This window comes from Elephas maximus, chromosome 11 (assembly GCF_024166365.1).
Source record: "Elephas maximus indicus isolate mEleMax1 chromosome 11, mEleMax1 primary haplotype, whole genome shotgun sequence".
NCBI classification, from domain to species: Eukaryota; Metazoa; Chordata; class Mammalia; order Proboscidea; family Elephantidae; genus Elephas; species Elephas maximus.
The window spans coordinates 53506798-53523559 of NC_064829.1; the positions used below are offsets into that span (position 1 = coordinate 53506798).

The following is a 16762-nucleotide window of genomic DNA, read 5'->3' on the forward strand; positions in this document are numbered from 1 at the left end:
GCACCACTGTGCTGGGCACCCAGGCTGTCCTCAGTGATCATAACTCCCTCCTCCTCCCCTAGTGTCTGCTGTAGCTGGCACTTAGTAAATGCAAAGGGGGGCGGGGTGGGGATTGGAAAGTCCCTTTCCATATCCTGCTTCTCCCAATTGCCCTGCCACCTTTCGTTTCAGGCTCATTTCAAACTCCACCTTATTTCGGCAACCTCACCTGGACATCTCTTGCCTGATCTTCACATTCAATGCTCACACCCAACTATAATCTGCTTACACTTTCACGTACACGTGTCTTACCCTTCAACCAAGTCATAGATCCCTTAAAGGCAAAGACAAGTTCTTATTCTTGTAGTTAGCTGCCGTTGAGTCGGCTCCCGACTCATGGTAATCCCATGCACAACAGAACAAAATGCTGCCTGATCCTGCACCATTCCCATAATCAGTTGGGTATCAGATTGTTGTGCTTCATGGTGTTTTCTCTGGTTGATTTTCAGAATCAGATCGCCAGGCCTTTCTTCTTAGTCCATCTTAGTCTGGAAGCTCCACTGAAGCCTTTGCAGCATCATAGCTATACACAAGCCACCGCTGACAGACAAGTGGTAGCTGCACATGTGGTACAGTTGGCCGGGAATTGAACCCAGGTCTCCCACATGGAAGGCGAGAAATCTGCTACTGAGCTACCAGTGCCTCGGAGGCAGGGACTAGTTTTTATAATTATGTTTGGTCTTGGTGCCAAGTCAAGTGCCCTAAAGGATAATGTTGCTTGGCTGTTTAATTGCAGTCAGAGGGGCTGAACCTGCTCTCTGTACTCTGATAATCCTGCCTTCCCCTGGCACTGTCTACGTGGCTAATCTCAGCAGCAGGACTGGGTATGCAGAGAAGGTATAGCTTTTGCCTTCTCCACCTTCTGTCTGCTCCATCCCAGCTGTAACACCACTTAAGGTCTTCTTTGGCAGAGTCATTTAGGGAAGCTGGAAAGCCCAGTTGAGCTTTTCTGAAGGCTGAAGGCGCTGAAGCCCAGCAGGACTCCCTCTTTTTCTTGTACCAAACAAAATATTGTTACAGCAAACATGAAATCATTCCTATTTTTCACAGATGCTCTCCAGGCCTAACAAAGCTAGCAGTCACACTCCTTGAATCCAAATAAGCATCTGCCCTTTTTCTCTTTCTATCTTGCACTTTCCCAGCATTTTTGAACAGCAGCGATGAATGCAATTATTTTATTAATTAACCATACATTTTTATTGAGTGCTTTCTAGTGCACAACCCTGCAGAGGGTGCAAAAATATTTAAAACCTTAACCTTAGTCTCTAATATTGATTAAATACAGAGGTGCAGAAAATATATAAACCTGAATCTTACACTCTAATATCATGCATGAGAGTTTGGGACATAAGCTATGAACATCTAAATAGTATATAAAATCAAAGACAACTTACGATATAGCAAAACCTGAGTTGCTTATAGTTCAGAAGAGGAAAGTCATTTGTACTGGTCTGATTTAAATAAATAAATAATAAATAAAAGCAGCTCTCCCAGAGGAGACTGGCCTTGAGCTGTGTTTGAATCACTAATTCTGTTTGCGTCTTAGACTACTTTGATAATAAGAAGAAAGCCAAAGACCCTCTCCCTAAGGAAATGTGTGCATCTGTAGACTTGCATATGTACTCCCTGTGGGTGGCATAGACAGTTAAGCACTTAGCTACTAGCTGAAAGGTTGGAGGTTCAAATCCACTCAGGTGTTTTGGAAGAAAGGCCTTGTGATCTACTTAGGAAAAATCAGCCATCGAAAACCCTATGAAGCACAGACACGTTGTACTAGAACACACATGGGGTCACCACGAGTCAGAGGGGACCCCGCAGCAACTTGTTTGGTTTGGCTTTCTTATAGACTTGCACGTAATTGTATTTATAATTTCAGCGATTTTGTGGGCCCACTGAAATCTATCCATAGTCCAAGATCCCTAATTAGAGACCCTGAAATCCTGGTGTTATAGTGGCTAAGAGCTATGGCTGCTAACCAAAAGGCCGGCAGTTCGAATCCACCGGGCACTCCTTGGAAGCCCTAGGGGGTAGTTCTACTCTGTCTTGTAGGGTCACTATGAGTCGGAATTGACTTGACGGCAACGAGTTTGGTTTGGTTTGGTGAAGAATTGGTAGTATATAGAAAGGCTGAAGATGCGGGAGGGCAGGAAGAGAGCTCTATGAAATCAGAGATATGGTGGACGCAAAGTGAGAAGGCCATTGAGTCTAGATTCCTAGCCGAGAAATATCACCTATGTCCTAGCGTAGGCCTTTTGCAGTTCTGTCTCTGTAGCTCCAAATCTAGGCTATCGTGAGTCCGTTGCTGGTTAGTTGTCTTGAGGGTACCGTGTGTAGACTTTGAGGAGTATCACTAAGGAAAACTCCTTTTGTCTTTTACAGCTCCTCACAGTCAGTGACCTTGCAACTAGCGACCTCAAAGGATTTCAGCCACAGGTAAGTCCCACTGATCCTTTTATGCAGTTTGGAAAAGTGAAATGTTACCTAGCTTGGTCATGATCAAACAAACTTGGCGACAAGGGCAGGACTCCCCCCGCCCCTTGGATTTCCAGCCCCCAATTCAAGGTACCAGCCATGAGAACTACCAGGTAGTTGCCCTCTCCCTCCAGCTGTCTCTCTCATCCCATCAAGAACAAAACAACCTCTTTCTGCTTTTCCTCTTAATGTTTTATAATGGGGGGAAAAACCTAGATCACGATGCTGGGAACTGTTGAATGGTGACTCAGCTTAGGAAAGGAATAAACCAAAGGAGGTGGTAGGTGGGTTGGGGGTGGGGTTCTTCTCTTTATTTCTTGGACAGGACAGTCATGTTTCTGTAATCTTCATGTGCAAATGCCTGGCAGTCATGGTCTAGTGGCCAGGTTAATCTCAAACTCCTGCAGAGACAGATGGTTGAGTTTTGCTGATCTAGATGAGGAAATGGGCCACTATTATCTCGGGCCAGAGTGCTGTATGGAGGTTGTGGTGGGTGGGTAAACCCAAGAGGGCACAGACAAGGGCTGTCTGGGAACTCCTTTGGCAGAAACTGGAGATGGAAAACCATCCTTCCTGTCTCTGGAAGCAGAGTCACTGTCTACATACAACACACATCAACACCAACACACAAACACATGCCAGCCACACAGAAGTCCTTGTTCTCCCAGAGACCCCATGTTGATACAGCATGTATACAAAGGAAAATAAATCCAAGAGTCATAGCTGTGGTACTCAGTCCTTGCCCCTACCTTCCTTTTGATATGAAACTTTCTCTTACCCCCCCCCCCCCCCACCAAGTCAGAGCCTGTCTCAAGATCCCAGAGTGTGGTTTCTGGGTGGGGAGGTACACCCTAGCTAATGGCACTGACCTTTGGAGAGTAGAGTAAGTAATTTTTAATAGCAAGAATTCCATATATTTGGGAATGTTTACTTCTTAAAACATATTTCACATCCAGGATCTCACTACACGTCTCCTAGGTGGGGCACATCCTGTGTTTCCCACTTTACTGCTGGGGAAACTGAGAATCAGCATCCTGATGAGAAGTGGCCCAAGATTACACAGACAACTAGGGACAAGGACAGGGAGAGGAAAGTGAGAGGCTAGAGGAAGAGAGTTAACAAATAAAGAGCCTCATCAGTGACACTTAAAGATAAATCGTACAACAGTTTTTTGGTGTTTTGATGGCAGATTTTTGATCCTTCTGTCAGGGATGCAGTGAGGTTCTAGAATTGATAGGAAGCCTTTTGACAACCATTGTGAACTAGTAACTAATTAGAATATTTATACATCTATTCACACAAACTTCCAGTTGAGCTGAAGGAATGAAAAACAAAAACACGAGAAAGACAACGTTTATGCATCCACCACCCACATCCACACCTACGCTCACCCACAGAGGCGCCCCAGCTAAAGATTTCTTTTTATCGGAAAATGTATAAAAATAAAGGAAAGAAAGGTTTTACATGATGCTGTTTTGCGGCTTGAAAAGGGCACATAGGGGAGAGTGAGTTTCTGGAAGTGTTTTGTTTGATTCTTTTTTGTGGTTTGGCATTATTTCTTTCTGAGGGAGCCGTATTCTTTCCATGTTTGTTTAGATAAATTTCTAGATATTCGATTTTTAAATGGGGTAAGGAAAAGCTAGATATATTTACTGTATGTCTACAATATTTGAGAGCATGACCCTACAAAGGCAACTTCCATGTTCCCACAGACAACTCCACAGAGTTTCTGGTACAAATGGCTCCCCTCATTTCTTTTGGGCCTTTCCACATTGTTCCATTTGTGCGTCATCCCCCCAAGGCTGTAAGCATAAGTGCATATTTTTGACTCCTCAGGATGCCTGTTCCTGAGGCCAGGAAGTCCTGGGAATCTTGTGGCTAGCGTGTAATGCCCAGATCAAAGTTAATTCTCTAGTGTTATTCCTAAATCAAAAAGACCCGGATGTGTCTCAAGTCAACATCACCCTTTTGGATGCTTCCACAAACAGAAAAAGAAAGCAGCCCACATGCTTGGGCTGCCCCCTTGGACTCCGCTCCACCAAATTGGTGGCTGCTGTTGTTATCTTCCCCCTCTCTCTTTGGGTTTCCGGTGAAACAGAACCTTCCCCCCACCCCACCCCCACCCCAATCCTGACGTCTGCAGTAATTCACAGGCTGTTCCCTTCCAGGAACTACACTGACTTCAGGAGGGAGCTCACTGAGGACCCCTCACTGGGTTCACTGTAATCTGGCCTGTCAGCTTTCTCACGGTCCACACTTATCACTTGCATGTACAGGACTTTTTTTTTCTTCCTTGAAGCCTGTGTCTGCTGCATCCTCTTAAGGAAAATGGTCATGATTTTCTCACTAATCTTTGATGACTCTCAGCTTTGAAAGTGTGGAGAGCAGTGATTCTATTGCCCACTGGGCTGCAATGTTCTCTCTGTTTGTCTCTGTCCCCTTTCTGCATCCAGATAGAGAAGAAGAGGGTAAGAAAGCAATTTTCTGTCTTTCTCTTATGGTTATCTGTTTTTAAAGACACCATGCTTGTTCTTGGAAATAAACACATACTTTGCAGCTTGCGCCTAGTAGCCAATGTTTTCTAAGTGATGGGATTGCATGTTAGTGGTGGGAGGGCTTCCCAGGCTGGTGAGCTCAGGCTCTGGATCGAAAAGGGTAGAACTATCTGCTAGAGTCAAGCCTGGGGCTGGCAGGTGGGTTCTCTCTTCAGCAAGTTTTAAAGGCACAGATGTAAAAGCTTCGGAAATTCATACTTAAGCCACCCAGACTCTTCTTCCGCTCGAGTTATCCCCCCAAACACATCTTTCATTTCCCAGCGCCCTGTTCTTCTTGACTTTTGAAGGAAAAGACACTCAAGTCACCTCCTCTCTAGTCCTTGGATGTCTTGAAATGAGGATGCTCATCTTTCTTTGCCTGGCCATCCGTCTCCACCCCCCAGTGCAGTAAGAGCTAGCATCTAATTCCTATTAGTAAAAGCCCAACAGCCATGTGCTTTTCTTCTCCATTTTTCTTTTTATTCTTTTTCTTTCCCTCATTATAAGGCTGTGAGTGCTTATTGTAGAAATTTGGAAAATATGGAAAAATATAAAAATATATCCTATGGTTACACACAGAAACATGAAGACATTTTAGGTTATAGCTTTCTAGTCTTTATTCTACATAGACATATACATCTGTTTTGTTTTTTTTTTTAATTGGGATCATATCCTCTGTGCTTTTTAGTTACCTTTTTTGTTTTCTGGGTTTTTTTGCATGCATCTCACGTCACTGAAAAGTCCTCTACGGAAGATTGTTCTGGTACAGGTTGCTGATACATTGTTTATTTAACCATTCGCCTGTTGCTGGCCATCTCATTCTTTTTGCAGGCTGAGTTCTCTAGGAGCAACCCAAGGCAAGTGTTAGGATCCAATGCCCTCATCCAGAATGCAAATAGCATCTAAGCCTTTTGGACGTTTATAACTGTTTATTTCCTAGTTCCTACAGGAGATGCGAAGGTTCCTTAAACTCTGCAGTAAAATGTCCATGAGTGAGTACCCATGGGCGTGTGTGCATATATTTACAAAGGCCCAGGTGGGTGATGTGGTGAAGAACTAACATGTCACCAGGCTTGAACTCAGGTGTGGGTTCCACATGCCCAGAGCTGGAAACGCAACCTTACAAAGAACCATCTCCCACAGAGGGCAGCAAGGACTACAGGACTGAGTCTGCACTTACTTTTTAAACTCTCCATTGTCTGGGAGAGGAGGATAACTACATTATGAAAAAATGGAATTTTACTTCAAGTGTGCTTCATGATAGGATCTTGTGGGGCAAGTCTAATAGCTGTCCTATGAAGGGTAGCCATTTTTAATGAGTTTCTAAAATTTTCATTGCCATTATAGGAAAAACAAAACAAAAGCCAGACTTGTTGCTTTGTGTCAGTTCTGACTCATGGTGACCCAAAAGGCCCAGCATAGTGCAGGGTGAGAAGAGAGTAAACCAGAACACACAGGAAGACATTTTTCAGTGTGGAGAAAACAGGGCGTTCAGTTACCTAGTTGCCTCTTCATTCGACAGACATCCTCTGGAGACCTTCGTGTGGGGCTCCATGCTGTGCACAGACTCTTCCCCTAGAGTTGACGGTTCTGGAATGTTCTGCCATTAATACTGGCTTTGTGATCCTGGGAAAGTTACCTAATGTATCTGATCCTCATTTTCCTTCTTAAGCAAAAAGTTGTGGAGTTTACCTCACAGGTTGTTCCCAGACTCAAATAAGACAACGCACATGAAAGCCACCTAGCACAATGCCTGGAACACACAGCACTTGTTTTTATCTCTTCCTTTAGAAACTTTTTAAGAATTCAGGTGAAGGGGAAATTATATGGAGCAAGCAGGGAACTCTTCCAGGTGGATGTGCCATTGTACCTGGGCTGGGATGGATGAGAAGGAAGTGAGGCAGTGCACTTATTCCAGGGCAGGAGAAACCTGAATAAAGAAAGAGCTGCGACTAGTGATGCTCAGGGTGTGTTCTGGGGACTTGGAGTGATTTTATTGCTCTGGTATAGAGGGAGCATCGTAAGAATTTAGTTGCGTATTAGGTTGCGGTCAAAATGTAGAAGGTATTAAAAGTGTGGAAAAATAGTTGGACTTCTTTTTATAAACTACTACTAAAGTTTTCAGACTTATGCAAGAGTGGACATAATAGTGTAATAAACATCCATATACTCGTTATCCTGCTTCATTGGTGTGCTGGTAAAAACAAAGTCCTGATTTCTAGCATCTGCTGATTTCTGTGGTATAAATATTTCCATCATGACCATTTTTAAGCTCCCACAGGTTTAACAGCCTGCTCATAAAATTCTTGAATATTTAACAGTCAGCTCTCCAGAACTCATAGGAGCCGACCTCAGGACACCCCTGGGCATCTTCAATGATTATTACCATTTTACCAATCTTACTTCATTGATACCCCCACCTACTTTTTAATTTTCATTTCTTGGATAGTATTTTTAAACAAATCCCAGTCATCATTGTTATTTAACTCATAAATACTTTAGTAAGCTTATCTAAAAAATAAGGGCTCCCCCTCTACAGTAACCATGTGTTTTATCATAGCCATCAGAATTAATGGTAATTCTTTAATATCTTCTAATACCCAGTCCATATTCACATTTTTCTGATTGCCTCAACACATCATTTCACAGCTGATCTGCTTTAAAATGGCTCATGCAGTTTAGAGGCTGGAATGTCCCAAGTCTGTGGGTCAGAGGAGAGGCCTCTCCTGATTCACATAGCTTCAGGGGCTGGTGAACCCAAGATTGGCATGTCAGACAGCAGGACCCTTGCTTATAGGCTACGAAGATCAACAAATCTCAAAATCTGCAGGCAAGATGGCAGGTAAGCTGCTGGCTCAAGTTCCAAGAACCGGAGGTCAGACAAACGGGAACCAGCTGTAGGATCCAGAGTAAGCCAAAGCCCAGGAGCCGTGCCAGACAGTCACTTTTATTCGATGCAGGCCACACCCACAAGGAAACTTCCTTTCAACTGATTAGCTACTCACAGAAGATCCCATCATGGAGGCGATCACATTATATCAAATCTCATCATGGACGTGATCACATACGACTGCCCAACTATATCATAACTGTCAGCACTGAGAATCATGGCCTCGCCAAGTTGACACACTACCTTAATGATCACGTGGAGGTATTGTTAACCAAAATGGTGGCCCAGAGAAAAGTGCAGGTTGAAGAGGTACAGTGTTCATTCCTGGGGATAAGAATAATTGTGGCCCAATGTTAAAGGAGGAGGGCATTGTCCTCCCTATATGGCCCTTTATTCTGTTTTCCTTGGAGCCCACAATCAGTCCTATTTGTAGAGCATAGTGGGACAAAATCATCCACAAGAACTCCTGGACTCCATAAATCCTAACCCAGAACTTTCTAATGCAAGTACTCCAAACATTTTTTAAGAAGAAGCTAATTTTTAGGAAGGCATGATGTTTCTGAGTAGAAAGGAATCCTAGGTGTACCCATCTCCCAGCAGCAAAGGGAGGGTGAAGCAGAGAAGGAGCCATGATAGCACCCTGTAGCTCGATGACATTCTAAGTTTTGATTACTACAGATGGGCACCCCTACACTATGAAGTAGCAGGGCAGAGGCTTCTGTCAGCTCCTCCCTTTTTAGCATGAAATACCTGAGTTCCCAGGTTGCTTATTATTCTAGGATTGATCAAGTTTTTCAGAATAAAATCACTGCTACCTGACCCTACTCTGAATGGACACAGCTGCTTGCCAGATCAGCATCAATAGTCGTAAAAATTGCAGTGGAAGCTCTGCTTTTTCCAGAGTTCCCAGCTTCTTCTGTACTCAATAGGATTTGATGTTGGTACATGTTCACTCTGCCAATATACATGCCAAGGACTTAATGAGAATGTGGTATGTGCCAGAAAGTGTCCTTTGAACTTTACCTGCATTATGTCATTTAATCCTTACCATGCGTTTCTGAAATCAGTAATAACGTTATCCTCATTTTACCAATAAGCACATGGAGGCACAGAGGTTACAAAACCGATAAGTGTCAGAACTGGGATTTGAAACCAGGTAGACCTGCTGTAACATCTGTCTTCTTACTCACTATGCTTAGGCACCTTGAATTAGACCTTATCCCCACCATGAGGATAATCAAACCCAGACTGACCACCAGTAAGACCAGGGCAGGCAGCTCCATCTTCGTTAGTTTACCCTCTGTTGAGTTTTCTTGAACTTTGCCAGGTTCCAGGAAAAGACAATTGCTGCATCTCAGAGTAATATAGAGAGTTTCTGCCAAGCATTTTGAACCCTCCATCTTGGCAAACAATTTCCATTATGGTCATCCCTTTCCTTCCTTGCACTCCCAAAGAGAGAATCATTGTGGCCATTGCCCCTTTATGGAGGAGGAAATTGAGTTGAGGCAGAGAGAGGCAGTAAAGTCACTCACATCAAACACACAGCAGTGAGAAAGCAGGTTTTGAATTTACCTCGTAATATTTACTTTGCTAAAAAATAGGGGTGGAGCCATCCCAAAGGAACACAGTGGATAAAGAAGTCCTGTCAGAGTGCTGGCTTGCACCTTCCCACCATCCTGCCCTCTGTTTCAACACCGAAAGAGATGCCAGTGAGCACCTAGAGCAGTGGTCCGCAACCTTGACTGCAGATGGGAATTTTGGGGGATGTAGGAGGAGCCCTGGTGGCACAGTAGTTAAAGTGTTCAGCTGCTAACCAAAAGGTCAGCAGTTTGAATCCACCAGCCGCTCTGTGGGAGAAAGATGTGGCAGCCTGGTTCTGTAAAGATTACAGCCTTGGAAACCCTATGGGACAGTTCTACTCTGTCCTGTATGGTCACTAGGAGTCAGAATCAGTTCAATGGCAATGGGTTTTTGGTTTGTGCGAAAAGTGCAGGCGCCCAGGCCTAACCCCAGGGATCTGGATTGAATTGGTCTGGGTGGGGTCTGGATATAAATATATTCAGAAGATTCCCAGGATCTAAACCAACCTCTCTAAACCAGCATCCTCATTTTGTGGATAAAGACTCTGTAGCACAGAGGAGGCCTTGCAGGAAAGAGAAGGAAAAGAGCCTCACATTCAAATCGTGCCCACCCTGTGCCAGGACTGTGCATGTGCCACACAGGCCCCCTCACTTCTAGTCCCTGCAACAACCCCGTTATCAGACCTCTGACTCTTCCGAGGCCTGGGCATAAGATGTGCCTTGCTCACAGTCCCCAACCTGGCCACACATGGCTCAGCACAGATTCTGTAAAGCTGATGGCTGTGCTTATGTACCTGCTATTTCCATTCAACAGGTAGGGTTTGCTCGAGACTGCAGAGAGAGCTAGTGATGGACCTTGGGCTTATGGTCTCCTTGCTATCTAGACTTTCTTGCTGGGGCCCAGGGGTGAATTAACCAATAAGCATGGTATGCACCCACTTACAGTAAGCAAGACATGCACGGGCTTACTTGTGTTGACTTACTAATCTGTAGTGCACAGTTTCAAACCCAGATGAAGTTGTGCACTTCAGATTAATAAATAAATACAAGTAAGCCCGTGTGTACCTTGCTTATTGGGTAATCCATCCGTGCTATGCTCTAATAGGTATCCAGAAAACTCCAGCTTTACGTTACTTCGTTGGCTAGTGCATGATATTCCTGATTTCAGCAATGAGGCTGATTCCACAAGTTCCTCTTGCTCAGGCTGTTGCTTATGAGACACATGCCTTTTTCCTCCAGGCCTTTCTTCAGGCTCGCCTTGTTACCAGCTACGCCGTCCATCTTTGCGCTCTAGTTCAGTTCACTCAGAGCATGGCCTGCAGTGCCGGCCTCTCAAGTGTGTGTGACTGATCCATGATGAGACAAATATAGAAACTGAGAGAGTTTACAAACATTTATAGCAATTTGATGTTTCCGTGAAATCCAAGCATGTGATCATTTTACCAAAATTTATAAAAATATGGATTGGAGAAAAAACATCAGGTTCTTCACGAAAGATCATTTGAGAAGCTCTGTTCTAGTTACCCCATGTTGAGCTTTCCTGTTTTATTGGAAGAGTAGGATCTGGATTCTTGCTTTGTCTTTGCCTTCTTCTAGGAGCTCATGTAAGTACATTTGTGTTATGAATCCTGTTCCTCTGTCAATTAAAAAAAAGCTTCCACCTGTAAAGGTGTTTTTCTGGCCACATGAAGATAACCTGCACGAAAAATGGGCCTTTCCCTATAACTCTTAAGGCAACCCAGTTAATAATTTTTCCTACCAGATGTGGACATCTGTGACTGTAATGGAATATTTTTAATAAAAATATTTGCTCACATGCATACCCATGTCCTGCACTAAACCCCAAACTGACACTATGGCATTTCTGACATGAAATCAACAGCTTCATGCTGCCCTGAGAATGTTTTTACCAATGTTTTGTTTTGTTTTGTTTTTCCTCTTCTTTAAACCAGCACTGGCATTTGGTCTTGGAAAGAGAAGTTCTCCAGGTGTTTTCCAGAGAGTCTGGCATTTCAGTGGAATATTCCGAAGTCTTAATAAATTCTCCTGGGGTACTAAATCTCTTTAGACTACAGTGAATATTTTGTTTCTTTCTCCCAAGATATTCTGACCATCTGAGGGCTGTCTGCAGGTGGGCCTGACTTAAATAAACCTAATGTACAGATTGGAAACTCTATGGGGCAGTTCTGCTCTGTCCTGTAGGGTCGCTATGAGTCGGAATCGACTCGACGGCACTGGGTTACTGGGTTAATGTACAGAAGTTCACACACAAGGAAATTGATAGGTAGATGGCAGGCGGGTGTTGGGAGAAGAGGGGGTTGTTCATACACAGAGTGATTTTTCCATTTTATAGAAGGAATCCAAGTTATCCTTGCTAGTATATTAAAATATGATTTAGCCTTTCCAAATACAGTTGAAGCTCAGCTTTTCAGAATAGAGGTGTAAATAACGTGAGGCCAGCCAGTGAAGATTAACTTTGAGTGGCATTCTCTTCTAAGCATAGTTTCCTCATCTAAAAAAAAAATAATAATAATAAATAAATTTATCAACAATGGTGTAGGATTAGAGGATTTCTGTGATGCTTAAGACTCAAGTAAATCCTGGTGGCATAGTCATTAAGAGTTCGGCCGCTAACCAAAAGGTTGGCAGTTCGAATCCACCAGGCGCTGCTTGGAAACCCTGTGGGGGCAGTTCTACTCTGTCCTATAGGGGCACTATGAGTTGGAATCAACTCAACAGCAGTGGGTTTTTTTATTTGTTTAAGACTCAAAACATTTAATTACTCAGATTCCTACCACTGTCACTGTCTCGTGTCTAGTTATCAATTTTTTTTAATAGAAAACCCAGTGCCATCGAGTCGATTCCGACTCATAGCGACCCTATAGGACGGAGTAGAACTGTCCCATGGAGTTTCCAAGAAGCGCCTGGCTTCTTTTAATAGAAGTAGTTTAAATTTTAATAGAAGTAGTCTAAATTTCAGCTTTTAAAAAATTCTCCTATGATTCTGCTCACTTGGGGCCTGAGCCATTGCTGTTTTGTGATATGTCTCAGACGGCTGTGTTTATTAGTGGCTTGAGTTCCAGAGTCAGATTTCCCTGTGTCTGAAACTGTATAATGCAGAACTTTGTTCCTACATTTCTAGGTCTAAGAGTGGCTCTTGCACATTAGATGTGAACCCACAGGCCACCATCAGGGCTTAAGAGAAGGTGTTTTCTTCGTAATCCCTTTAGTAGGATATTTCCTGACCTGCCTCATGAGAAAGAAGGCCCACCTCTCTAACAAAGCAGCAAGCTCCCTTTTTAAGTTCTTTCTAACCCTACTGCCTGGCTCATATTTCAACCCTCTTATCCTTCCATCCACCTACCCAGCCCCTTTCCTACCATCTTGTACCAGACAAAAGGGATCAATTGAGAGGCGTTAGGAGACCCCGACAGGAGAGGAACCTCTCAAGGTGGAACAGCTTGCAAGAGCCCAAGCATTGCCTTCCAGCCATCTGCTTGCTTGTGTTTGGAGGCTATGTTAAGTCTGCAAACCGCCTCCACTACGGTTTTCTGATATTTCCTAATAATGGCTGTCCCCTTTCCCTCCCCCCTGCTCTGCGCTTGATTTTCCATCTACATTTCCCACCTTCCTAAGCATGCAATGTCAGAGCCTGTGATGGAACCATGTTTCCAACAGTGCCCCAAGCCAGTAAGGCACAAGATGGAAAAGCTTTGTGTGAGGATGTTGTAGTCATTATGACTATGAAGAGTATAAATGGATGTTCATTTAGTAACAAAAGAAAACACTTCCGCCCTGATGCCTCCGATAACTAGTAGAGAGAACATTTACCATTACTTCAAGTGTAATAGTTAAGAGCACTAATTTGGGATCTAAACTAATCGGTTTGAATCCCAGGTCTGCCCTTACTAGCTTTGTGACTTTCATAAGTTATCAAATGTTTATGTGCCTTAGATTCCTCATCAGTGAAAGGACACCTTCATGTCTGAGATTTTGAGGAAGATTGAATAGATAGGCCCCTAGAACAGTGCCTGGCACCCAGTAAGCACTCCATAAATGTGAACTTTAGAATCCTTAGTATTTTTAGGAGTTATGTAATTTTTTTTTTTTTATGTAATTGAAATTGAACCTGACCACCAAAGTCAGGATTGGAGCAAAGATTACAATTTTCCAAGACTAGAATTTGGGATTATCTAAGGAAAAAAAAAAGTTATAAATAACAAAAAAAAAATCTATAGCTCACCTGTCCTTTTCAACAGTCTGTTTATGGCACTTGTATTTGACAGGCACAATGGCAGACACTCTGGCTCTGCATTAATGACCCTAGAAGAGGATGGAGTAGAACAGAGATTGGCAGGAATAGGCTAAGGGCTGGGTAGGGATTGTTTAGCCGGGAGATAAGAACGCTCACAAGTGATCTTATTGATTGCTTCCTTCCCTTACCACCAATGACACTTACTCTCTCAATTAACATTTTATCTCTTAAGCATTAGAAATGATTTTAAGCAAATGTATTGGGAACTTTTACAACCATGAGAGTATTGCCTCATTCAAACAGCCCCTTGCGTCCGGTGATCCTCAGAATATTTCTGGACGGTCACTTTGGCTCTTACCCTGTAGAAGAATTGTGTTGTTGTCGGATGCTGTTGAGTTGATTCCAACTCATAGCAACCTCATGTGACGGGATAGAACTGCCTCTGAAGGGTTTTTTAGGCTGTAATCTCACAGAAGCAAATCACCGGGTTTTTCTTCTGCTGAGTGGGTTTGAACTGCCAACCTTTCAGTTAGCAGCCGAGTGCTTAACCATTGAACTACCAGGGCTCTTTGGAAGAATCGTGTTGTTGTTGTTGGCTGCCGTCGAGTTGGTTCTGACTCATAGCAACGCTATGTTCAACAGAACGAAACGCTGCCTGGTCTTTGCACCATCCTCACAATTGTTGTTATGCTTTGAGTCCATTGTTGCAGCCACTGTATTAATCATAGGCACAAGGATTTATTGCCCAGAAAAATCAGTGAGGAACTGTATCAAAGGGCATTTGAATGGTTGCTGTTCGCTGAGACTGTCTTCGGGCTTGCAGATGTTTTAGGATTTTATGTGATGACTTTCATGGCCATAAATTCAGTTGTTTCTGTGTTAAAGATGAGACAGTGGGTAATTCAGGAAGCATTGGGCTCTGGGTTTAGTGGACCTCGGACTGAGTTGGCACCTGCAAAAGAAAGCCATCCTGGCCGCAGGACTCTTGTCCAGCAGACACTCCATTACTGACATGTTGACAAGGGAAGTAGCTGGCCTATGAGAAAAAGCGAGGTCTGTGCCCAGTTGTAAACCTTATCTGTGTTGTGAGACAACACAGCTGGCTAAATTTGGCTTTCCCTGCTTGATCTGGGTAGGGACAGAAATGCTAGAGTGGGGAAGAGGAGGATGATCCTTGTTTAAAAAAAATAATAATAATAATCTGTGCCCTTACAGCAAAAAGCAGGTGCTCAATAAATATTTGCAGACTCCGTTCTAGGGATGTATGTGTACTGGAACCTATCCCCCAAATAAGAATGCGCTGATTAAAATTCAGGCCTTGGGGTTATGAGACCCCTTTAATGACTTGTCTTATTCGCGAGGCTAACAGGTTTTGCCAGCCTTCTTCAGGACATCCAAGTCTTTTGAGGTTTCCTTGTCTTTCATCATTATTTATGGTAAGTAATTTAGTACTGTTAGAAGGAGCCCTGGTGGTGCAGTGGTTAAGCACTTGCCTGCTCACCAAAAGGTTGGCAGTTTGAACCCATCAGCTGCTCTGAGGGAGAATGAACAATGTGGCAATCTGCTTCCATAAATATTACAGCCTTAGAAACCTTATGGAGCAGATCTGTGTCCTGTAGGATTGCTGTGAGTCAAACTTGATGGCAATGCATTTTTTTAGTTAGTAGTATTAGAGGAATCCCTGAGAGGTACAAGTGTTTAAGTGCTCAACTCCTAGCCAAACGGTGGTGGTTTTAACCTACCCTCAAAAGATAGGCCTTGTCTACAACCGATGACTGCCCTGACAGGGAACACAACAGAGAACCCCTGAGGGAGCAGGAGAGCAGCAGGATGCAGACCCCAAATTCTCATAAAAAGACCAGACTTAATGGTCTGACTGAGACTCGAAGGACCCCTGTGGTCATGGCCCCCAGACCTTCTGTTGGTCTAGGACAGGAACCATTCCCAAAGCCAACTCTTCAGACAGGGATTAGACTAGACAGTGGGTTGGAGAAGGATGCTGGTGAGGAGTGAACTTCTTGGATCAGGAGGACACTTGAGACCATGTTGGCATCTCCTGCCTGGAGGGGAAATGAGAGGGTAGAGGGACTTAGAAGCTGGTGAAATGGACATGAAAGAGGGAGCAGTGGGAGGGAGCGGGCTGTCTCATTAGGGGGAGGGTAATTGGGAGTATGTAGCAAGGTGTACATAAGTTTTTGCGTGAGAGACTGACTTGATTTGTAAACTTTCACTTAAAGCACGATAAAAATTATATTAAAAAAAAAGGCCTTGAAAACCTTATGGAGCAGTTCTACTTGGGACACATGGGGTCGGGGTTGTCATGAGTTGGAGGTGTCTCGAGGGCAACTGACAACAACAGAGGTACCCCTGGAGGTGGAATCAGAAGTACACAGCTTTGAATTAAATCGAAGTTTGATTCACCTGTCCCAAACCTGTTGCATTATTGGATCTAGTGAACAGCAGACTGACGCAGGGGTGGGTAGGAGGAGCAGGAGAGTGTTTAAAAAAGGAAAGCCTGTGAGATGTCAGCCCACAGACGTCTGGAGAGACAGCGCGTTTCATTCTTGATAAACTCCAGCAGAAAAGAGCAATCAGCTCAACGAGAGCTGGACAAATTAAATGGCTGAGTATTATTTCAAAGGAGAGCTCAGGCAGCATCAGAAATTCCCCATCAGCTGTAATAACGCCAATTACTTTGCCAATTGCAGATTCCATCGTGATGTGTTTAGTGCAATCAGGCGTCGGACTCTTGCAGGGGCCTGATGGGTTTTGTTTACTCTGAATGTGCATTTGTAGAGAATCTTTTGCACCCAAAGGCTTAGAGCTCTGAATATCCTTGCTGTCCAGATTCATACACAGCTGAGGGAGATTATCTTTGCGATGGAGGCAGGGCCAGGCTGGGCTGCCTGGACCCAGTGCCCTCTCACTGGAGGATGGTCTGGAGTTTAAATATAAAGAGCACAGCTGGGCTTGGTAGTTCTTAGTGAATGTG

The 16762-nt window shown here is 43.8% G+C and overlaps 1 protein-coding gene across 2 annotated transcripts in view; it reads left to right on the forward strand.

The window, feature by feature from the left end:
• SETBP1 (SET binding protein 1) overlaps nt 1-16762 on the forward strand; it is a 431426-nt gene that overhangs the window by 211644 nt on the left and 203020 nt on the right. Inside the window, exon 3 of one of the 2 annotated variants that reach the window (XM_049900517.1) lies at nt 2419-2472. The exons of the other annotated variant lie outside the window; for it this stretch is intronic. Coding sequence (XP_049756474.1) covers nt 2419-2472 — 54 coding nt within the window. The remainder of the gene's footprint in view (nt 1-2418; nt 2473-16762) is intronic. 2 annotated transcript variants of the gene reach the window in all.